The sequence below is a fragment of the Tursiops truncatus genome, chromosome 8 (genome assembly GCF_011762595.2).
Source record: "Tursiops truncatus isolate mTurTru1 chromosome 8, mTurTru1.mat.Y, whole genome shotgun sequence".
NCBI lineage: Eukaryota > Metazoa > Chordata > Mammalia > Artiodactyla > Delphinidae > Tursiops > Tursiops truncatus.
The window spans coordinates 45,619,146-45,638,812 of NC_047041.1; the positions used below are offsets into that span (position 1 = coordinate 45,619,146).

At 48.5% G+C, this 19,667-nt stretch overlaps 1 protein-coding gene and 1 long non-coding RNA gene across 11 annotated transcripts in view; one reads left to right on the forward strand and one right to left on the reverse strand.

The window, feature by feature from the left end:
* LOC101329254 (uncharacterized) overlaps positions 1 to 13,868 on the reverse strand; it is a 40,092-nt gene extending 26,224 nt beyond the window's left edge. For both annotated transcript variants that reach the window (XR_004527852.2, XR_004527853.2), the window contains exon 1: positions 6,653 to 13,868. This is a non-coding gene — a long non-coding RNA (uncharacterized lncRNA). The remainder of the gene's footprint in view (positions 1 to 6,652) is intronic.
* Positions 1 to 19,667, forward strand: part of ME3 (malic enzyme 3) — a 438,110-nt gene that overhangs the window by 409,841 nt on the left and 8,602 nt on the right. For 8 of the 9 annotated variants that reach the window (XM_073808332.1, XM_073808333.1, XM_073808331.1 and 5 more), the window contains 4 exons: positions 6,482 to 6,591; positions 10,267 to 10,404; positions 18,812 to 18,909; positions 19,402 to 19,515. In XM_073808332.1, the coding sequence (XP_073664433.1) occupies positions 6,482 to 6,591; positions 10,267 to 10,404; positions 18,812 to 18,909; positions 19,402 to 19,515 (460 nt within the window). The remainder of the gene's footprint in view (positions 1 to 6,481; positions 6,592 to 10,266; positions 10,405 to 18,811; positions 18,910 to 19,401; positions 19,516 to 19,667) is intronic. The other variant, XM_033862154.2, reaches the window with a different exon arrangement.

A 19,667-nucleotide genomic window follows, 5' to 3' on the forward strand; every position in this document is an offset into this window, starting at 1 on the left:
CCTTCAGAACAAAGAAACCAGGTCTACAGCCCATGGAATGTTCTGGTCTCATCACATCTCTCACGCAGCCTTTGGTCAGCTTGCTGGGGGGAAGGGCAGAGCAACCATCTCAGAATCTCTTTACCCTGGGGAGGCTGCATCCCAGGTGGCAGGTACCCGGCTCCGTCGTCACATTGTCACACACAGCTCCCTAGGGCTCCCAGGCACAAGTCGCCATTTTCAGGCTTCCTCTTGCCTGAGGGCTGGAGGAAGAAACCTTTTAACATCCACCCATCGGCCTTGTGGCTTTAAGTGAGCTCCGGCCTTAGAATGCCTTCTAGGGCAGCGCCAAGGCCAGTTCCCATCCGAGTCCCCAGGGTGGAGGAGTCTGGGCAGCTCCGTGTGCGGCCTGGGAAGGCGCCTCTTTCTCCATTGCAGAAATTCTTCCCTGAGAAGCAGCAGATATTCCTCAGCCCCTGCCAGGAGTTCAGGGTGAAGAGTTCAAAAGTGCAGAAGGGGACAAACAGGAGCCGCCCGGGTGAGGGGCAGCTTCTGGCAGGATGGAAGGTCAGTGATGAACTGCCGGCACTGAAGTCAGGAAACGGCCCAGAGCCCTGAGTAGGGGGCCTGAGCGGGGCCCCTCTGGAGGGGCTGCTGCTCCAGCCATACGACCTGGACAGTGGCCGCCTCCGCCCTGCTCACTCAGCCGGTCTGCTCTGGGTCAGCTCAAGGAGGACTCGAAAATACTGATGTTCCTGTCATACGTTGCTCTTACCAGGAACGGTCAGACCTCCCTACTTTGGACTTACATCTCAGTGAAGCTCCTAGTGTATCTATTCCAACCCTATGTTAAGGAGCTCCTGCTTCCCCCACGAGGCTCTCAGATCAGGAACTAAGACCCAGAGAGAAAGGGGACTCACCCAAGACTCACAGCTTATATCAGAGACAGAAGGAGAATACGATTTTCCTGTCCCCCAGTTCAGCGTTTTCTTTACCACATGGCACTGTTTTTCTCGTTGGAGAAAGAAACCTAACTTTAACATCTACTTCACTTTATGTTTTACAAAATCATATTGCTGTTAAAACTAAACTAAGTTCTGGCGTCAGATAGAGCTGGATTCAGATTCCAGCTCCACCCCTTTCCAACTGCAGGAGAATAAATAACCCCGGGGGCAAATAACTGAACGTCCTGTAGCTCAGGATTCCTTCTCTGCAATGGCACCTACCTACTTCATAAGGTCATGGGAAGATTAGTTGAGATAATTCATGCAAAGGACTCAGCCTGATGCCCAGCACCGTCGATAACCATTAGCTGTTTTTGTTACTGTTATCACTGGTAGAAGTATTTTCATGAATATGTAAGGCAGTTATAATTAACATTTAAATTGGTGTTATGATGAAAGTCCAGCATCCTGTATTTGGATATACATGGATGAATTGAGAAACGGTTTTTTGTAACCTAAGCTTTTAAAATTTTCATTTTGAAATTTTTTTTGTTCTTAATTGGCTTTTAATTAGTTTAACAAGTTGGCAGGAAAACTCACACTAAAATTCCACCAACTCCTTCATGTACCCAGCTCTTCCTAAAACATTTACTGAACAACTACAGTATGGGTTTATCATGGGTGCTCAGTAGATGCTTGTGGATAGATGGATGGACAGGCAGATGGATGGGCAGAGGGAATGGATGGATGATGGATGGATGGATGGATGATGCAAATAGAGCAATTGAAGTAACCAGCCTTGGTTCAGACTGGATAGTTAGTGGTGTGGTTTCGTGAAAAGCCATAAGTCAGGAGCCAAGGGACCAGGAAAAAGTGGTAAAGGGCCCAAAGGTCTCCCTGGAGATGAAGAAGAGGTATAGTGGAAGTAAGGGAGGTGGAAGGAGAGGCTGTGGTCAGAGACTGGAACGCACAGTGTGAAATTTTAGTAGGAGAGGCTCCTGGTGACGAAAGGTCCAGGGAGCAGCCATGGGGAGGGCATCCAAGGTGGGTAGGGGTCCTGGAGGTCATTAAATACAAGGAGGTCAAGAAACTCTGAGTCTAGGTTATTGGATGGCAGATGCACATAGCCTTTTATCCAATTCCAAGTTAGGATTAAAGTGACTTGAATGAATGAGATTTTACTGTGTATCTCATCAAATTCCTCCCTGGGAAGGTTCTCTTACGTGAAACTGAATTTGCCATGAAAGAATAATAGTGCACTGAACAAAGTATTTATTTATAATCCCTGCCTTATTTTTTAACCTAAGAGTGGTGTTGCTTAAAGGTCAAGTGTGTGTGTATATGTGTGTGTGTGTGTGTGTGTGTGTGTGTGTGTGTGTGTGTGTGTGTGTGTGTGTGTGTGTGTGTGTGTAAGAGACAGAGAGTGAGAGAAAGGAGAAATGACGTGCATCACATTGTTTTGTCGTCTGACCTTTTCAGCAGTTTAGCTCCAGGCCAGTGCGGGAGCAACACTGAGAGTCTTGTGAGGATTCTATATATCAAAAGGTCACCGACAACCAAAGACATTCTGTTCCTCCCTCCCCATCCAAATACTTGAAATTCACACCCTGAACAAAAATTCACAGTAAATGTTGGTTTGGTGAACATAGCATTATAATTGTGCACTGAAGGGGTTTTTTTTTTTGTTTTTTTTTAAACCATTTCTATTCGTTGTACAAGGAGAAGAGGGCTGGATGGTGGGTCAGGAGACACAGCAAGCTCCCTACCACTACCCCCACCAGCACTTGCTCTGTGACTGGGAATAAGAACTGTGGCCAGGATGACACGTGTGTAGCACTTTACAATTTAAAGATCACCCCCAGCTTTTAATCCTCACCACAGCCGCAAAGTTGGCCAGGCAAATATTCTGCCCATTGACAGATGGAAAACTGAGGCGGAACAGAGAAGTGAAGTGACACTCGGTTGCAGTGGCAGAGACAGGTCAGGCCCACGAGCCTCCTGACCCAAGCCCAGAGCTCAGCACTGGACTGAGGCAAGTTGCTGCCTCTCCATTTCGGGCCCTGTGACATGAACCTGTCTCCAAATCCCCCCACCGACAGCTCCAACTGGAAGGACCATGGTAGGAGCAAATATTTGCCTGCCCACTGGCATTTCTACTGTACTTTTTCTGCTTCCTCCCTTTTCTGGTGGTGTGTTTCCTTTTACAACAAACCTCTGTAAACAGTTTCTGAGAATTACTGAGCTATGTTTGTAATGCAGATGTACTCAGGGAGTATGTAAAGTAATCATTTTAACAAAAGGAATAGATATTTAAAATTTAATACTAACTACGGGAAAAGTGCCCATTGTATAAAACATAGTTTATCTTTGGATTCAATGTTTATCTTTGGTTTTACAAAGTAGTTTGTACTTTCAGTATTTTCTACATAATATAGTCAAATGCAGAGCAGTTGCAATGCATCCAAAAAATGGGTACATTTTCTGAAAAGAAAAAAAGGATATGCCATGCACAAAATTCAGAGGTTGGAAAAAAATGTGTTCTGGGCCACTTCAGTGCTACTCACCCCCTCACAGCCACCAGCCTCATCAGACAGATGCCCCGACAGCACAGGAAGCCCACCACATGTGGGCCCCAGCCACTTTTTCCAACAAGGTCGTACGTCTTTCTTTCCACAGCTGGTCCCAAGCTGGTCCCAGGCCTCCAGTTCACACAGTTGGGAATGGCAGGCACTTCTCCCTACCACATGCCCAGACACTCTGTGCTGATCAATCAGGGCCTTTTTTTCTCAATGAACATGACCACAGATACTGTTGGTCACAAATTGGTCCATGAGATGAAATCCTTTTTCTGCCCATGGATTAAGTAATTTTTAATAATTCACATCACACTTGCTTTCAGAAAGACTCCAATAAGAGACAAAGTACAGGGCTTCCCTGGTGGCACAGTGGTTGAGAGTCCGCCTGCCGATGCAAGCGACGCGGGTTCGTGCCCCGGTCCGGGAAGATCCCACATGCCGCGGAGCGGCTGGGCCCGTGAGCCATGGCCGCTGAGCCTGCCCGTCCGGAGCCTGTGCTCCGCAATGGGAGAGGCCTCAACAGTGAGAGGCCCGCGTACCGCAAAAAAAAAAAAAAAAAAAAAGAGACACCGTACAACCCAAAAAAGCAGGATCAAAGAGCCAGAATAGAGTCAGGGGAGGGTGTGTGCAGAGAGCCTCAGCTGGGGGAACCTACCGTTAAAGGGAAGAAGACAGCTCTCAGCTTCCTGACGCCCAGTGTTAACAGGAAACACAGGTTACCAATCCAGTCATTTTTTAGGAAACACAAACTTTTTCCTGACTTTGAAATCTAGAAGGCAATTCTAGTGTAGATTTTAAATAAGACAACTCAAGCCACTTAATGGGCCTTGTCTTTACCCACCAAGGCAGTGTTTCTGAGTTCTCCAGACAGGATCAGAACGATCTGAGGTGCTCACTGAAAATGCATTGTACAGCATGGTGACCGAAGTTCATAATTACTACTGTATCATGCACTTGAAGTTTGCTAAGATGGTAGATCTTAAATGTCCTCACCCCTCAAAAAAAAAAAAAAAAATGGTAACAGTGTGAGGTGATGTATGTGTTAATTAGCTTGATATTGTGGTAATCATTTCAAATGTATACATGTATCAGAACACCCTGCTGTGTTCCTTAAATACATACAATTTTTTTTTTTTTTTTTTTTTTTTTTTTTTTGCGGTACGCGGGTTTCTCACTATTGTGGCCTCTCCCGTTGCGGAGCACAGGCTCCGGACGCGCAGGCTCAGCGGCCATGGCTCACGGGCCCAGCCGCTCCACGGCATGTGGGATCTTCCCGGACCGGGGCACGAACCCGTGTCCCCTGCATCGGCAGGCGGACTCTCAACCACTGCGCCACCAGGGAAGCCCTACATACAATTTTTATTTGTCAATTATACCTCAGTAAAGATGGAGGAAAAAATACAGATTCCTGAGCCCCACCCCTAAACTCACTGAGTGAGTCTTTGGGAGATGGGCCCGGTGCTCTGCATTTTGAACCAGCTTACCAACTGATCCTGCTCTACCTGTACATGGAGAACACCCTCACCAAGGTGTTAGTGGATGACAGTGGCTTCATGCAGTGGCCTTTCCCAGCCTTCGCGGTATCTTATCAGGGAATAATGCCTGAACCCAGAAGAGTCTCTGGTGGAGGGACTCAGGATCCACTTCAGGATCCGCCAAGGGAGATATCTGGAGGCTGCAGAGGCTCCCCAAGCCTGAGTGGCAGAGGAGCCGGGCTCTCTGCATGCACTTGGGTTTGGAGTGAGCTTTCTGCTGGGATTTCAGATGACCACAGGCCACAGAGAGGCGGGGCCCCATCTCAGCCCTTCCAGCACCCCTGGGGTCTGCCATCCAGAGCCCGTGGGGGTCACCAGCCCACATTACAGACAATGATATGGGCTTGGCTGACCACCGGGCTCCGTACCCCTACTCTCTGCCCCATCTTCGTCCATAATGGGGCAGGCAATTTGCAGCAATGTGGATGCAACTAGAGATTATCATACTAAGTGAGATAAGTCAGCAAGAGAAAGACAAATACCATACTATGCCACTTTTATGTGGAATCTAAAATATGGTACAAATGAACCTATATATGAAACAGAAACGGACTCACAGAGATAGAGAACAGACTTGTGGTTACCAAGGGGGAGAGGGTTGGGAGAGGGATGGACTGGGAGTTTGGGGTTAGTAGATGCAAACTATTACATTTAGAATGGATAAACAACAGGGTCTTACTACTGTATAGCACAGGGAACTATATCCAATCTCCTAGGATAACCTTAATGGAAAAGAATATAAAAAAAGAATGTATGGGACCTCCCTGGTGGCGCAGAGGTTAAGAATCCACCTGCCAATGCAGGGGACACGGGTTCGAGCCCTGGTCCCGGAAGACCCCACATGCCACAGAGCAACTAAGCCCGTGCACCACAACAACTGAGCCTGCGCTCTAGAGCCCGTGAACCACAACTGCTGAGCCCGTGTGCCACAACTACTGAAGCCGGCATGCCTAGAACCCGTGCTCTGCAACAAGAGAAGCCACCGCAATGAGAAGCCCGTGCACCGCAACGAAGAGTAGCCCCTGCTCGCCGCCACTAGAGAAAGCCCCCGCGCAGCAACAAAGACCCAACGCAGCCAAATATAAATAAATAAATATATATATATATATTGTTTTTTTAAACTACATGGGAAGTATTTTCAAATGAGTAATAAATCTTCAAAAAAAAAGAATGTATGTGTCACTGAGTCACTCTGCTGTACAGCAGAAATTAACACAACATTGTAAATCAGCTCTACTTCAATTAAAACTAAATAACCAAATCATAATGGGGCAGGCAGAGCCAGGAGTCCAGGAGCCAGCCAGGTGGCATAAACCCCAGTGAATGAGCCATGCCACACCCACACCCACCCCTGGGCTGCACCGCCCTGCTCCCCAGTGCAGGCTGGGACCTGCCAGGCGTCAGCTCGGGGAGGCAATTACATGCTCTTTCCTCTCCCTCTCCACAGGTTTGGAATAAACTGCCTCATCCAGTTTGAAGACTTTGCCAATGCCAATGCCTTCCGCCTTCTCAACAAATACCGCAACAAGTACTGCATGTTCAACGATGACATCCAAGGTAAGTTTCCACCCCTCCTGACAAAGCCCCTGAGGACGAATGCCTCCTCACAAAGGCTCACCTGGGTGCCCAGGTGGGGAGGGGCCACCTCATAGCCGGTTTGCTGCCAGCAGCTGTTGAAGAAAGAGCAGTAAATCCAGATTCACTTCGCTAATTCTCAGCTCTGTGACCTTGGACATGTCCCATAGCTTTGCTAAGTCTCAGTTTCTTCACCCATAAAATGGAGATGATGACTGCTTCAGAGAAAAGTAAGAATTTGGTGATTAGATATATGAAAGAAATTTTAAACAATGCTGTGATTTACTAGCTGGTTGAACATGGGCAGATCACGTCTCTGAGCCACAGTTTCATCATCTCTTCATTGGGAATGATAGTAACTACCTTGGAAGATTACTGTGAAAATTTAAAGAGCTAATATATGGAAAGTACCAGCGCATAGGACTCATCAGACCAAAGCATCAATCACCATAAAAGTGGCCTTCGCCAGCCACAATAGCTCGCTCTTGGATTTTCCAAACACAAGGCTGTCAGGGAATCAGGATAAGGCCTTCTCTTAACTTGGCTGGAATGAGTGCTTCTCACAATGATAACCGAGGCCCCAGAACATTCCAAAAGTCAATGGGAAGCATCTTCTAGTTCAGGGTCAGCTTGGCTCCCTGTTCTGTGGACCAGAAATATCTGAAGGCATTTGCTTCTTGTTGTGGAGATGCCAGCATGTGACACTGGAGTAGGAGGGGTGGCTTCTCAGCGATTATCTCACCTGATCCAGGAGTCCTCAGGAAGGAGCATTGCCAGTTATTCCTAGTATTTTATAAAGCCCAAGGGAAACCTTGATGACATGTAGGTTATTATAACAAATGAAGTTTGGCAAGCAAGATCTTTTTTCAAATCAAGGAACCATGTCATGTAAAACAGAACAGGTTGGTAGGGGACAGGTATTGGTCCCTGGGAGTTAAAGATGGGCCAACATTTTGCAGATGAGGCCCAAAGAGGTCACAGTTTTCATCAAGTGAGTAAGACAGACCTAGGAGGATCCAAGCCCAGGTTAAAAATAGCTAAGGTTTAGAGCTGAATACTTGTTATTCATCAGGCACGGTTCTAAGCACTTCACAGCTTAATCCTACCAGATATCACCAACCCTGTCTTATTTGTACTCCTGTGACCTCCCTCTGGGTCAGTTCCCTGCACGTTGAAAGCTCTGCTTCTCAGCTGGGACAATCTTCCCCATCATCTTTGGCTCAGTAACTCCTACTCACGCTTCAAGGCTCAGTTCCGGGGTCTCCTGTCCCAAGGAAGGGACAGCCTGATTTGGGTGCACACCGGGTGCCTGCACAGCGTCCTGTGCCCCCCTCTGTCAACTTTCTTACCACACTGTACCCCACATGCCTGCACTGAGTTGTCTGTCTCCCCAGGAGACAATAAGCTCCCAGAGGCAGGAACCACATCTTTTCCCTTCTCACTTCCCAGCCCCAGCACAAGTGCCTGGCACGCTGTAGATGCTTCACTAATGTTTGGAGAATGAATGAACGAGGTCCACCTGCACAAGTTGAGATTCTCATAAGCACCCACCTGTTCACGTGGGTGTGTCTACACTGGACACCTGCCCCCGAAGCCTCTCTCTTGTCCAGGTCGTCATACATGTACTCACCCAGAAATGCACCCCACATGTGCTCACACGCAGACATATATACATCTTCACGTGTGTACGCCCTCATGTATACACACACACAACTTCTTAAATGAAATCAATTCGTTAGTTTTTAGGTCCTGCTGATATCCAGTTCCAGTAGAGTCTATTTCACTGCCAGGCAAAGCCAGATGGAATGGTTTTCTGGGTCCCACGGCAAACAGAGGAGGAATTTCCCATTCTTTTCTCAGAAATGAGAGACTAAAGTCATTAAACTAAAATGCATGAGGAGAGCTGGCAAATCGTACTAGAATGGCAGGAGCCCTATAATATCGAGTCTTTGATCGGGACAACCTGACCGTTAGGTGTGGCCGTGTGATTAACAGCACCGCCCAGATCTTCCCTCAAGAAAGGACTTGTTGCCCCAGCTGGCGGCAGGGCTGGCTGGAGCATCAGGCAGACCACGGTCCTGCCCTGCCAGGACGGCATCACCAGGTGATCAGGGAATATAGAAGCTCAGCCATTTTGGCCCAGTGCAGGATGGCTCTCAGGGCACATTTAACTCCAGGGCTCCCCACGGGGCTGGCTGAGGCCCTGGGGACCGCATCGCGGCTCAGCTTCTCCTGCTTCCCCAGCCTCGACCCCATCCTGCTTCCACTCCCTCCCTGGCACAGGTGTGCTGATCCCAAGGCCACTTCTTCATAACATCCTGAACACTTCACATCTCTCTGAATCTGCTTCCCAGGGAACCCAAACTGTGCCAAGTAATCCAGCTGGCATGAACACAGAGCTTTAGGCTAGAAAAGTGTTTTCCATCCACACTATTTCACAGCTTCCTGGCCTCACCCCCTCCGCCTGTGGGGAGGACGGACATTGCTGTTCACGTCACTGATGAGGCAACTGAAGTTCAAGGCTTAAGTTTTGCTCCACGTTCCCACAACCTAACAGGCATAAAGCTGGGGCTAGAACCTAGTCATTTCTAACTCGGAATTCACTGTCTGTCCATGACGTCGGGCCGCCTATGCGCCCTCGTAGGTGAGGCAGTGCCGTGAGTCTCCTTGGTGAGGATTAAATTCCAGACCCCACGGAAGTGTGGGTGTCACAGCTCTCCTCACCCCTCCCATCCTCTCCTCTAACTCCCACAGTTCACAGACCCCCCGATGAGGCCTGGGGATGGGGAGGGGCTGGCCCACAGTCGCCAGCTGGTTAGTGATGGGTCCAGAACCAGAAGCCTATGATGTGTACTCTCAGTGCTGGGTGGGCGATTAGCAGACTGGTGAGGAATTCCGGGATTAATGGGGCAACGTGGAAGATTAAGCTCATGCTAGAATTGACCCCCTTACCTCCAAATACAAGGTAGAGAGCAGAGGAAAAAGAAACATGAAACTACATAGCCATGCTCAAAAATAGAAAGGAACGCCGGCATGCACAGAATTGGAGAGAGCTGGGAGAAGGGGGAGGGTGGGAGGAATCACAGTGGTAAACAGACACCAAAACCAAACCACACGTGGTTGCTGGGGACAGGCCCGGTCCCCCCCAACAGGACTCGTGGTCAGGGAACACCCCAGAATGGCGGGGGCTGGGCCCAGGCTGCCCACATGAAATGAACGCCAGCGCAGCCTCACATCCTCGATGGAGTAAGGAAAGATGCGACTAAAGGCCTCCGGGTCCCCACCAGACGGAGCTCCGTGAGGGCAGGGCCGTGCCTGGTGCCGAGCAGAAGCTCGGGCACAAGATTGGAACTGTCTCCCAGGCAGTCCTGCTGTTTCACACTCCTGGGAATCACCACCCCCACGTGGCCGACCACAGGGTTGGGCCTCTGAAGCCCCAGCACTGGCAGGGTAAAGAGCTCCCCAGGGCTGCCAGGGTCTCCCCCGTGCGCCCCCAGCCCCGGCCCTGGCCCTACTCCCAGCTCAGACCGGTGGGAAGCCTCGGCCTCCCCAGGCTGGTTCTCGGTGAGCAGGGCTGCCCGTGCACTGACTCATCGCTGGAAGCCTCTTCAGGAGTTTTGGAAAAGGCAGAGGCTCAGGTGACTTTTGTTGTTTCAGCTGGGATCACAGAAGCATCCCGGCTCTTAGCGGAGGAGAGAGAGACCTGGAAGGGGAACAGTGCTAGGAATGGCCATGCTGGAGGACTGGCCAGCTGTGTCCTTCCCAAGAAGCCAGATCCGGGATACTGCTGGCCTGGTGAGCACAGGCCCCCGGCCTCCACGGCTAGCTGCCCGCAGTGTGGCTGGGGACAGCAAAGCCCAGCTGGCCTGTCAGCTTCAGAGCATCCTCCCACCCCAGCAGGCCTCCCTGGACCTGCACTGCCCTCGAGTCCGGCCACGTTCCCGAGAGCAGACGGCCAGTCAGGGTGCCTGTGTGGTATGTCAGGCCATGGTCCCCCCTCATACTGCCAAGTTTTCATCTGTGAGCCAGAGTTCTTAACAGTCAGATGTTGGACTGAGACAAGCCTAGGTCTGAATCCCCACTTTTCTGCTTTGGGGCTTTGGCCAAGTGGCTTAAATCCTCCCAGTCTTCTTTTCCTGATCTGTAAAATGGACATGATAGTATTCACAGCCATGAGGGAGGCTCAGCCAGTGCTGCCAGAAAGATCAGGATGCCTTTCTAAGGCCAGCGTTGGTCCTGGCTGGATGGGCACTGTGCTAACTCATCGTTAAGCGTTTTCATCATCACCCTTGCTTTTGGCACCAGGTAGCTGTAAGGGCTGCAGTGATGTAGCGCGGGAACAGGCATGTAACCGTACTCAGTTCTGGTACCGGGTACTGATACCTCTGGTGCACAGGAGGCTCCCAACACATGTACCAGGGGGAAGGAGGAAGTGTTGAGACCCAAAACAGAGAGGCTGTGGTGGAGGTGAGAAGAGGCACCAGTGTGAGCGCAGGCCTGGGAAAGCCTGAGAAGGGAGGCAGGGGCCCACCTCACCTCTTTCCTCTTTCCACATCCAGCCTATTCTTCCAGCCCATTGAATTAGTTCTGTGAGTTTCCTGCCGATTCTGATTCTGAATGTGCTGGTCCCTCTGCCTAGAACTCTCTTCTGCTCTCGGCTAATTTCTCTTTGTCCTTAAGGACTCAAACCTCACCTCCCCCAGGATACCGCACCCAGGGCCAAACCTGTTCTGCAGGCCCCAGGATGACCCCACCCTTCCCCAGGGCCTGGGAGTGACACTGGGCAGTGGTCACCCGCTTTGCAGAATATTTCAAAGTACCCTGGGGCTCAGATGCCACGATAGGAAGGGGGCAGATGGGGAGGAATGGCCCAGCTCTGAAGTCTGTCCAGCTGGTTTGTCCTGTTTACAAGACACCAGGGGTTACTTCCAGCTGTCAGCGGTCTGCTGCTCCTTTCCTACCATACACACTAAGCAGCAGTTCCTGGCCCTTCCCGTGTCTCTCCCACAGTGAAACCTCCCCCGGCCGCTTCAACCTCATCTCTCCCCAGTCCCCAGAACCTTCCTTTTCGCTAAGTCCTGTGTTCTGAGGCTGTTCTTCCCGTACAGGGCTTTCCCAGCCCTGAGATTCTCGTGGGTCTCTTTGCACGTCTAATCCTGGCTGCTCTGAGACCTCCCCCTTAGCCTGTTGATTCAGTTAAATCCCCAAAGAAGCCAAGAAGATGGTAATTATTCCCTCTGGCGGCAGAATAGTCTAACCCTGCCTCCTCCATGGGCTGGGAACTGCTTTCTTGAGAGTCCAAGGGCTCCAGAACATTCCTTCAGGACACAGAAACAGGGTTGAAGTCATCTAGAAGGCCTTTGCTTGGTTTCCAATAAGGGGAACTTGAATTTTCTGAACAGTTATTCTGCTAACCCCTGTGCTCAAGACTGTTGTATTCATCTTCATAAATCTAAGGCTTCATATACCCGTATACCCAGTGGAGCCCCAGAACAGGCTCTCAGTACACGCTCATGAACAAATGAGAAGCCGCTGGCTGCTGCGGGAAGATAATTCTGCGGATCCTGAAAGTGGGCCAACCTAATCCTAGAGGACGCCCAATCCCCCCGGCCCCAGGCCTCCAAAGCCACCTTGGCCGGACCCTGGCAAGCCTAACTCCCTGTGTCCTTCTTGCTGCCTAAGACAGCAGCCTTGTCTCACCTGAGAAGCAGCTAGTTCTTTCCCTTTTCTCTGATAATGTGTGGTTTCTAATGGAAACTTCTTTAACTTTGTCAAATGTGACTATTAAAAGCAGAATAGAAACTACATTTTCAGTCCTTTTGTGCTATTTCCTGAACCTACCACCTCCAGTACTCAGTTTGCAGGAAATGCAATTATGGAAAGCTCCCTCTGAAAAGGAAAATTTGTTTTTCTTTCATCGTGAATGAGGAACAAACAGTCATGCTTTCAGCTGCCCTCAGCATTCACGGGCACGTGTTCTAACACATCCCTAGACCCCTGGGCTTCTCCAGGTGGCTACCTCCAGAAACCTCTGCAGCTTCCTTCCTCTCTATTTTTAAATCCCTAATACATTACCCAAGACCCTCCTCCTCAAAATGAAAGTTGATGATGGAGATAGCGTTCTTTGCCAAACTTTATAATATAGGATTTAAGAACTGCTGTTTTTCCTCTTGAGTTCTGGGCTGTGAATACGGCAACTTGTCACTTCGGAGGATGGCCTCAGAGAAAGATCCCAGAATGGAGAATGAGAAGGAGCCAGCAAGGTAGCCAGTGAGCATGGGGTTCCAGAGGCCACATGCAGAGTTTCCCAAAGGAAGGAATGAACACCAGTATCAAATGCTGATGAAAGGTCAAGGAAGAGGAGGGCTGAGGACTGACCACTGAACTTGGCAAGATGGAGGTGCTGGTGAGGTTGACAAGTGGTGGGGCAGTCGCCTGATGGGACTGGGTTTCAGGGAGACCAAGAAGAAGGGAAATAGAGGTAATGAGTATATTCAGCTCTTTAGGAGAATTTGGCTATAGAGGGAAGTAAGAAATAGGGTGGGAATGACATAGGGTCAAGAGGAGGCTTTTAAGGATGGGAACTTGATGACATATTTGTATGGTGATGGCAGTGATCCACTAGAGTGGGAGCAGTTGAGGATGCAGAAAAAAAAAGGGAGAGAATTACAAAACAAATTTCTTGAGTAGGTAAACATGGTGGGATCCAGCACACAGCCAGAGGTGGCTTTAGCTAAGAGCAGGGACCATTCATCCACGTAACAGGAGAAACGGCAAAGTATATGGAAGTATATGGACCGGAGGCAGAGGTTTTATAGAGTTGGTGGTGAGAGGATTTACTTCTCTCCTGGTCGTTTCTACTTTCTTTGAACTTCACTTTCCACTTCTGAAAGGGGAAAAAATGGGAGCTCAGTAGTACCTATTTCCTACAGTTGCTGTAAAGATTAAATGAGCAAATAAATGCAGGCAAGTGCATACACAGCACGGAGCGAAGGTCACGGGGAGAGCAATCAATAAGCGGCAGTTGTTGTATCCTTTTGAAATTTTCAACTCTTTTCTACCAGATTTCCCAATGCTTTGTGTTTTCCACCCCTTCCAGAGTCACAACTGAACAATTACATCCACCACCTAAGTTCACTTCCCTCCACCTCCACTACCACCTGCCCCTCAGTTCTCCCCCAGGGAAACCCCATAAGGCCACTCCTGCTGCCTTCAACTCCAGAGTCAGGAAAGGCTGTCTGAGCTGCATAGACCAGGAAGGGGTGGAAGCAGCAACCCAGGCTTACCTGCTTTACTTCTAACTTGGTGACTAACAGGCAGAAGCCACTGCCTCTCTCTGGCCTCAGTTTCCTCATCTGTACAGTTGTTGGATGTCACGCTCTCCATCCAGCACTGAATTTCTGCAGGTAAGCTGTTATTCAGCCTGTAGGTTCTAACCACAAAAGATACTTGACATCCAAGAAGGAACAGACCCATCAAGAATGCAGTGTCTTTGGGAGGTTCTCTGATGAAATATCTTTGGCGCCACCTGGTGTCGTATGCTCTGTACAGCTCCTTTCAGGAGGCAGAATGCTGTCGTGAAATATAATAGAATCAGATGCGGGGAAAAGGTGCTCTCTGTCCAATGGAAAACTGGAAACAGAAAACGGAAAGTTCACTCCTGCTCCTACCCTGCAACCATTAGTATTTTGTAGCTCCTTTCGGATTTTGTGTGTATATTTTGTTACAGTTAGAATCATAGTATGTAGACTGTTGAATGTTCTCTTCCTTCCAACTAACTCAGTGAAGCATGATTCAGGGGTTAAGAGCACATGTCCTAGAGCCCGATTCCCTGAGTTCAAAGCCTCACTCTGTTGTGTGATCTTGGACAACTCAGCAAACTGCTCCGTACCTCATTTTCCCAATCTGTAAAATGGGGATGATGATAGGCTTAAATAAATGTCTTTACATTAAGACATATAAAGCACTTAGAACAATATGTGATGTTAGTTACTAACTTTATAGCATTTTTTGTGTTGCTACACCATCTTCATAAGGAATATTTTTAATAGCTTCAGTATCCTACTGAGTGCCTACACTAGCTAATTTACTTAACCATTGCTCTTTTGTTAGGTGTTTGTTATTTCCAGCCATTCTACATTATAAATAACACTGTCATAAATATCTTACCACATACCTTTTGGATTTTTTCATACATAGATTCCCAGAAATAGAAGCATGAGGTCAAGGGGCAAAAACATTTTATGCCTTTGGTCTATATTGGGAAATAGTTTTCCAAAAAGAGTTGTAGCTCTTTAAAATGGAATGTGTGCTGAACTTTGCCCTTTTCATTGCTCCCTCACCAGCCATAGATAACATCAGTTTCTTTGATTTGCACAATTGTAATGACCATAAACAGTCACACTTTAATTTCCTTTTCTTTGACCATCATAGAGGCTTAGCGTTGCCAGTTGCGATTACTTTATTGTGACTCCGTGAGGGTGAGGGTCCACAACAGTCGTTTTAACAGAGAAAACTCGACATAAAGAATTGTGAATTCTGCATTAAAGAACTGAAAAGCCAGAAAGAAACACTAAGGATCTGCTACCACCCCTGAGGCTGGGGGAACACAGGGAAGACAGGTGACAGCTGGCTAGCGTTCATGCCTCTGAGGGGCACGCGCCACAAGGCTAGTTCTGTAAGTGACGGACAAAGAGCAAACTGGATTCAACTGCTGCTTGTGGAACAAACTGCTGCTGTAAGATTAAAAAACCAAGGCTCTGGAGTTGCCAGATTTAGCAAAAACAAAATGCAGATGATCAGCTAAATTTGAATTTCAGACAGATAACAGTTTTTAGAATATTTATGCTAATATTGCATGGAACACACACTAGAAAATTATTTCTTGTTTACCTAAAATTCAAGTTTAACTGAATGTCCTACATTTTACCCAGCAATCTTACAAAGTAGGAATGATGCTGGAAAAACTGTTCTTTCCCTGCCCATCTAGTCTTTCAGTCGCCCTCTGGCGCCCCCTATTGGCAGAGCCCACCATAGGGCCAATTGGTAAAGCTGAAAAGTGGTTTGCAGACAAAGGAGAAACGATTATCCAGTAATCGGCAGAGTCCACCCTTCTGGCTGTTCAGCATCGATACATTCCGTCCTGCACATTGGTACTTCCAGACAACAACAACAAACTCTAACAAAATGCCTAATAAAGTGCAACTATCTTTCCAACAAATGAAGACATTCTCCCCTTCTCCCTGAAATGGGGAGAGGCAAAGTGTCTACAGTTATTTGCCAACTCAAGAATGTCACTCATCATCTGGTTCTACAAGAATGAAGTCACTAGCCACTGCAGTCACCGACCTTCAACGCACCCTGAAAGGAGTTCAAGGCAGAGATCAGGCATGAGGTACTCTGTGCTCTGGGAAAAACTGGCAGAACAGGCCTTCAGATGCTTAGATATTTTCAGAAGATTTTATGAGCCCAGTTTCTTACATCTTCTCATATCTAGGAAAACACTAAAATCATTAACGGAGACATCCACTCCTCGTGACGAGCAACAACCTTCTTGTGACCAGCAGCAACCTTCTGCTGAAATGTGTGCTTGACTGCACGTATGCCCTTCACCAAAATCACGTACACACTGACACCCACACCCGTCTTCAGAGCTATCTGAGGGGCTGTCTCCTGGGCTATAGTTCTCATTGTGTCCCCAATAAAACTTAACTCACAGCTGTCACACTGTGCATTTTTTGGACATATTTATCTCTGGAAGATAGTCACACCACCCATCTCTGGGCAGGACAAACTACTCTTAAATCTCAGTCACAGTCACATTTGAAAACTCTGTTTTCTAAAGGCTAAATTGTAGAATTAACCTCCAATAAAACTTCTATAAAATAATAAGAGGAAGGAGAAGGGAGAATAAATTAGCTAATACGAACCATCATCCGTAACCACATGATAATCAAGGAAGAAAATTTGCATGGCTGCTACATTCCTCATTTCTGTAACCAGTCATGAAGCCATAGTTGATGTTTATGAATTTCTTCCTCGGTCTCCCATTCCGTGTTTTCTTGTCATCAGACAAGACCTTAGCTTGCCAGAGTTCCTTAATAGGATGACCCAAACCTTCATTCCTGAAGGATCTGCGTCCTCAGCAGCCCTGCCTCTCTTTAGTTGCAACAGTGTTTATTAATATTTACTCTTGAGCACAGGAGTACTAAGACACACCCCAGAGGATCCCCTAGGCGCAGATACAGTCTTCCCTGTCCCTAGTTTCCCCTTGGTTCTCAGGATGAATAACCACAGCCAGTAAAGTAACCCTCTTCTTTGCCCACTGGTTTTGTGGCAAATGGCCAGGTGGCAGTCTCAACTTCCAAGTCAATAGAACCATGTTGGGAATCCTAATGGAAGCATTTGTCTCTTTGGAACCAAGACCTCCAATCCAGAGAGCACAGAATTGAAGAGACAGGAAGCAAAAACCCTGCAAGTGATTCATTAGGTGAAATGGTGAGAGGAGCCATTCTCACTTCAACATTTTGATTTCCAGACCCAAGTATTCTGGCTGTGGAGAAAGAGCACGAGGTATTGTTTGCTAAGTCAAATCACGTATTACATCCTGTAAGATAGACCCTCACCATCTCCTCAACTGAGTCTTAAGTCTTCAGGAGCCCATCCTACTGATCTATTAGGTCATCTGCTCCTGGGTGGTAGAGTACGTGCTAAGACCACTGAGTTCCGTGGGTGTGAGCCTATTGCTGCACTTCTATTAAAATGAAATGAATTCCTTGATTAGAAGCCTGGAATATATCAGGATGGTGACTAGGCATTTCAGACGTGCCCAGATGATGGCACTGGCAGAACATTATAGACAGGGAAAGTCAAGCCATATCCAGAAGCTATGTTTATTCCAGTGAGGACACATCTCTTCCCTGTCTCTAATGGAAGGAGTCCAGTGTAATCATCCTCCTGCCGGGTAGATAGTCCTCCCAGAGGACGGTGCCGTAGCAGGAGCTCCACATTGGTCTCTGCCATCGACAGCTCAGTCATTCAGCAGTAGTAGTAGCAGGCAGCCTCCGTGAGGAAGTCCATGCATAGCCTCCGTCCCTGCCACCATGGCTACTCTCTATGGAAACTGAGCAAACCCTAGATGGCGTGGGAAAGATGCTGACTGACATGCACAAGCCATGCCATGTTGTCCACCTGATTATTGAGAAACTATTCTCATTCTGCCCTTTGGTGAGCTTTCACGTGGGGCACAAATACCTTCACACCCTGTACCTATTCAGAGAAGTCCATTCGCAAACCCTTCCCTAGACTTCCTCATCACCAGTCTTACTGTTTGGTTCTTTCTAAGTCCCTGACCATCTAGCTAAACCGTTAACAACTGCCCACGAATCAATGTAGGTCTAGCCATCTCTTGGACCAAAGTGGACAACATAATTTACAATGGGAGGTCATGTCCATTGGGAAGATTTACTTCACTATTTCCCTTTAGGGTGACCTTTTATTAGGGCTGTGAAACTGCAACCGTACGCTTCTAGTGGATGCCAGCATACTGTCAAGAACAATCTGTAAACCAAGCCTGCTTTCTCCTCCTTGGTCAGCTGGTCATAGGAATTCCTAGTGAGGCCTTAGGTGTGGATTGAGGGAGAGGAAGAGTAGTTGTCAAACTAGTCTGAGCCACCTGCTCGTGCAGCTTACCTGTACCTTCAGATGTATTCAAGCCATTCGATGCTGGTTATGCTACTTGGCATAACCTTATGACTTGCTGGATAAGACAAGCAGCTCAGGTCACATGGTCATGTAATGTTTCATGGATAGTTTGTGGCCTCATTTTTAATATGCTTTTATCCATTTACCCCTTAAACAAATCATTCTGAGGCTCACCCTTCTTTTTGGCTTCCCTTGTATTTGTCCTTGTTGTTTCATTTATGAATGATGGTGGTAGCAGCACCCGACTCTCTGATCCTCTCTCCCAGGGTAACAATCCAGGAGCTATTTCTCAAACTAACAGTTATCTGCAAAAGAGTGAATGGAGAGTATCACGCAAAAGAGAGTTGCTCGACAACCTGCGTGCCTACAGGGCTGGCCTCTGTAAGGGCGAGGGAAAGTCGCTTGTTCCATCACAGGTTCTAGGTGTGGGGAACTCTGCCAAGGGTCTAGGGGGTGGGACCCGGTGGCCAGAGGGTGATCTCTGTCCACTCTGTTGCAGGCACAGCCTCTGTCGCCGTGGCAGGGATCCTGGCTGCTCTGCGAATCACCAAGAACAAGCTCTCCAATCACGTGTTTGTTTTCCAAGGTGCTGGTGAAGTAAGTGCCCTCGGGGGCTGTCTGCTGTTGTTCCAGTAGGAGAGTAAGAATAGGTGGAGGGGCTTCCCTGGTGGCGCAGTGATTGAGAGTCCGCCTGCCGATGCAGGGGACATGGGTTCGTGTCCCGGTCTGGGAAGATCCCACATGCCACGGAGCGGCTGAGCCCGTGAGCCATGGCCACTGAGCCTGCGCGTCCGGAGCCTGTGCTCCGCAGTGGGAGAGGCCACAACAGTGAGAGGCCCGCGTACCGCAAAAAAAAAGAATGGGTGGAGGAGCCGCAAGGGGGAGCAGTGTTCTGGGCTTCTGAGGAGAGGAAACAGCACAGATGCGTTGTGATCATTGCAGCTGCCTGGGCCCCAACGTTTGGGTGTCTCAAGGCAGGGACTTAACTGGGCCTCCTGGGAGTAGTGAGGGAAGAAACGAGGATCTTGGTGAAGAATCTGATAAAATCCTGAGCAGCCTTTGCCTTTTGTCTAAACACCCACCTCGCAGGCAGCCATGGGCATCGCCCACCTCCTTGTCATGGCCCTAGAGAAAGAAGGCGTACCCAAGGCAGAGGCCACAAGGAAGATCTGGATGGTGGACTCCAAGGGGCTCATTGTCAAGGTACTGTCGGTCTGGAGACCTGGAGGTTACCTGATATCTACAGCCATTGGAACTGGACTGGAAGAGATCTCAAGGGGTAAACTGCTCAGACAGAAGAGAGAGCAGGAGGAGGGCAGTGTCCTAATGCCCAAAGCAAAAGATTCATCCCAGAG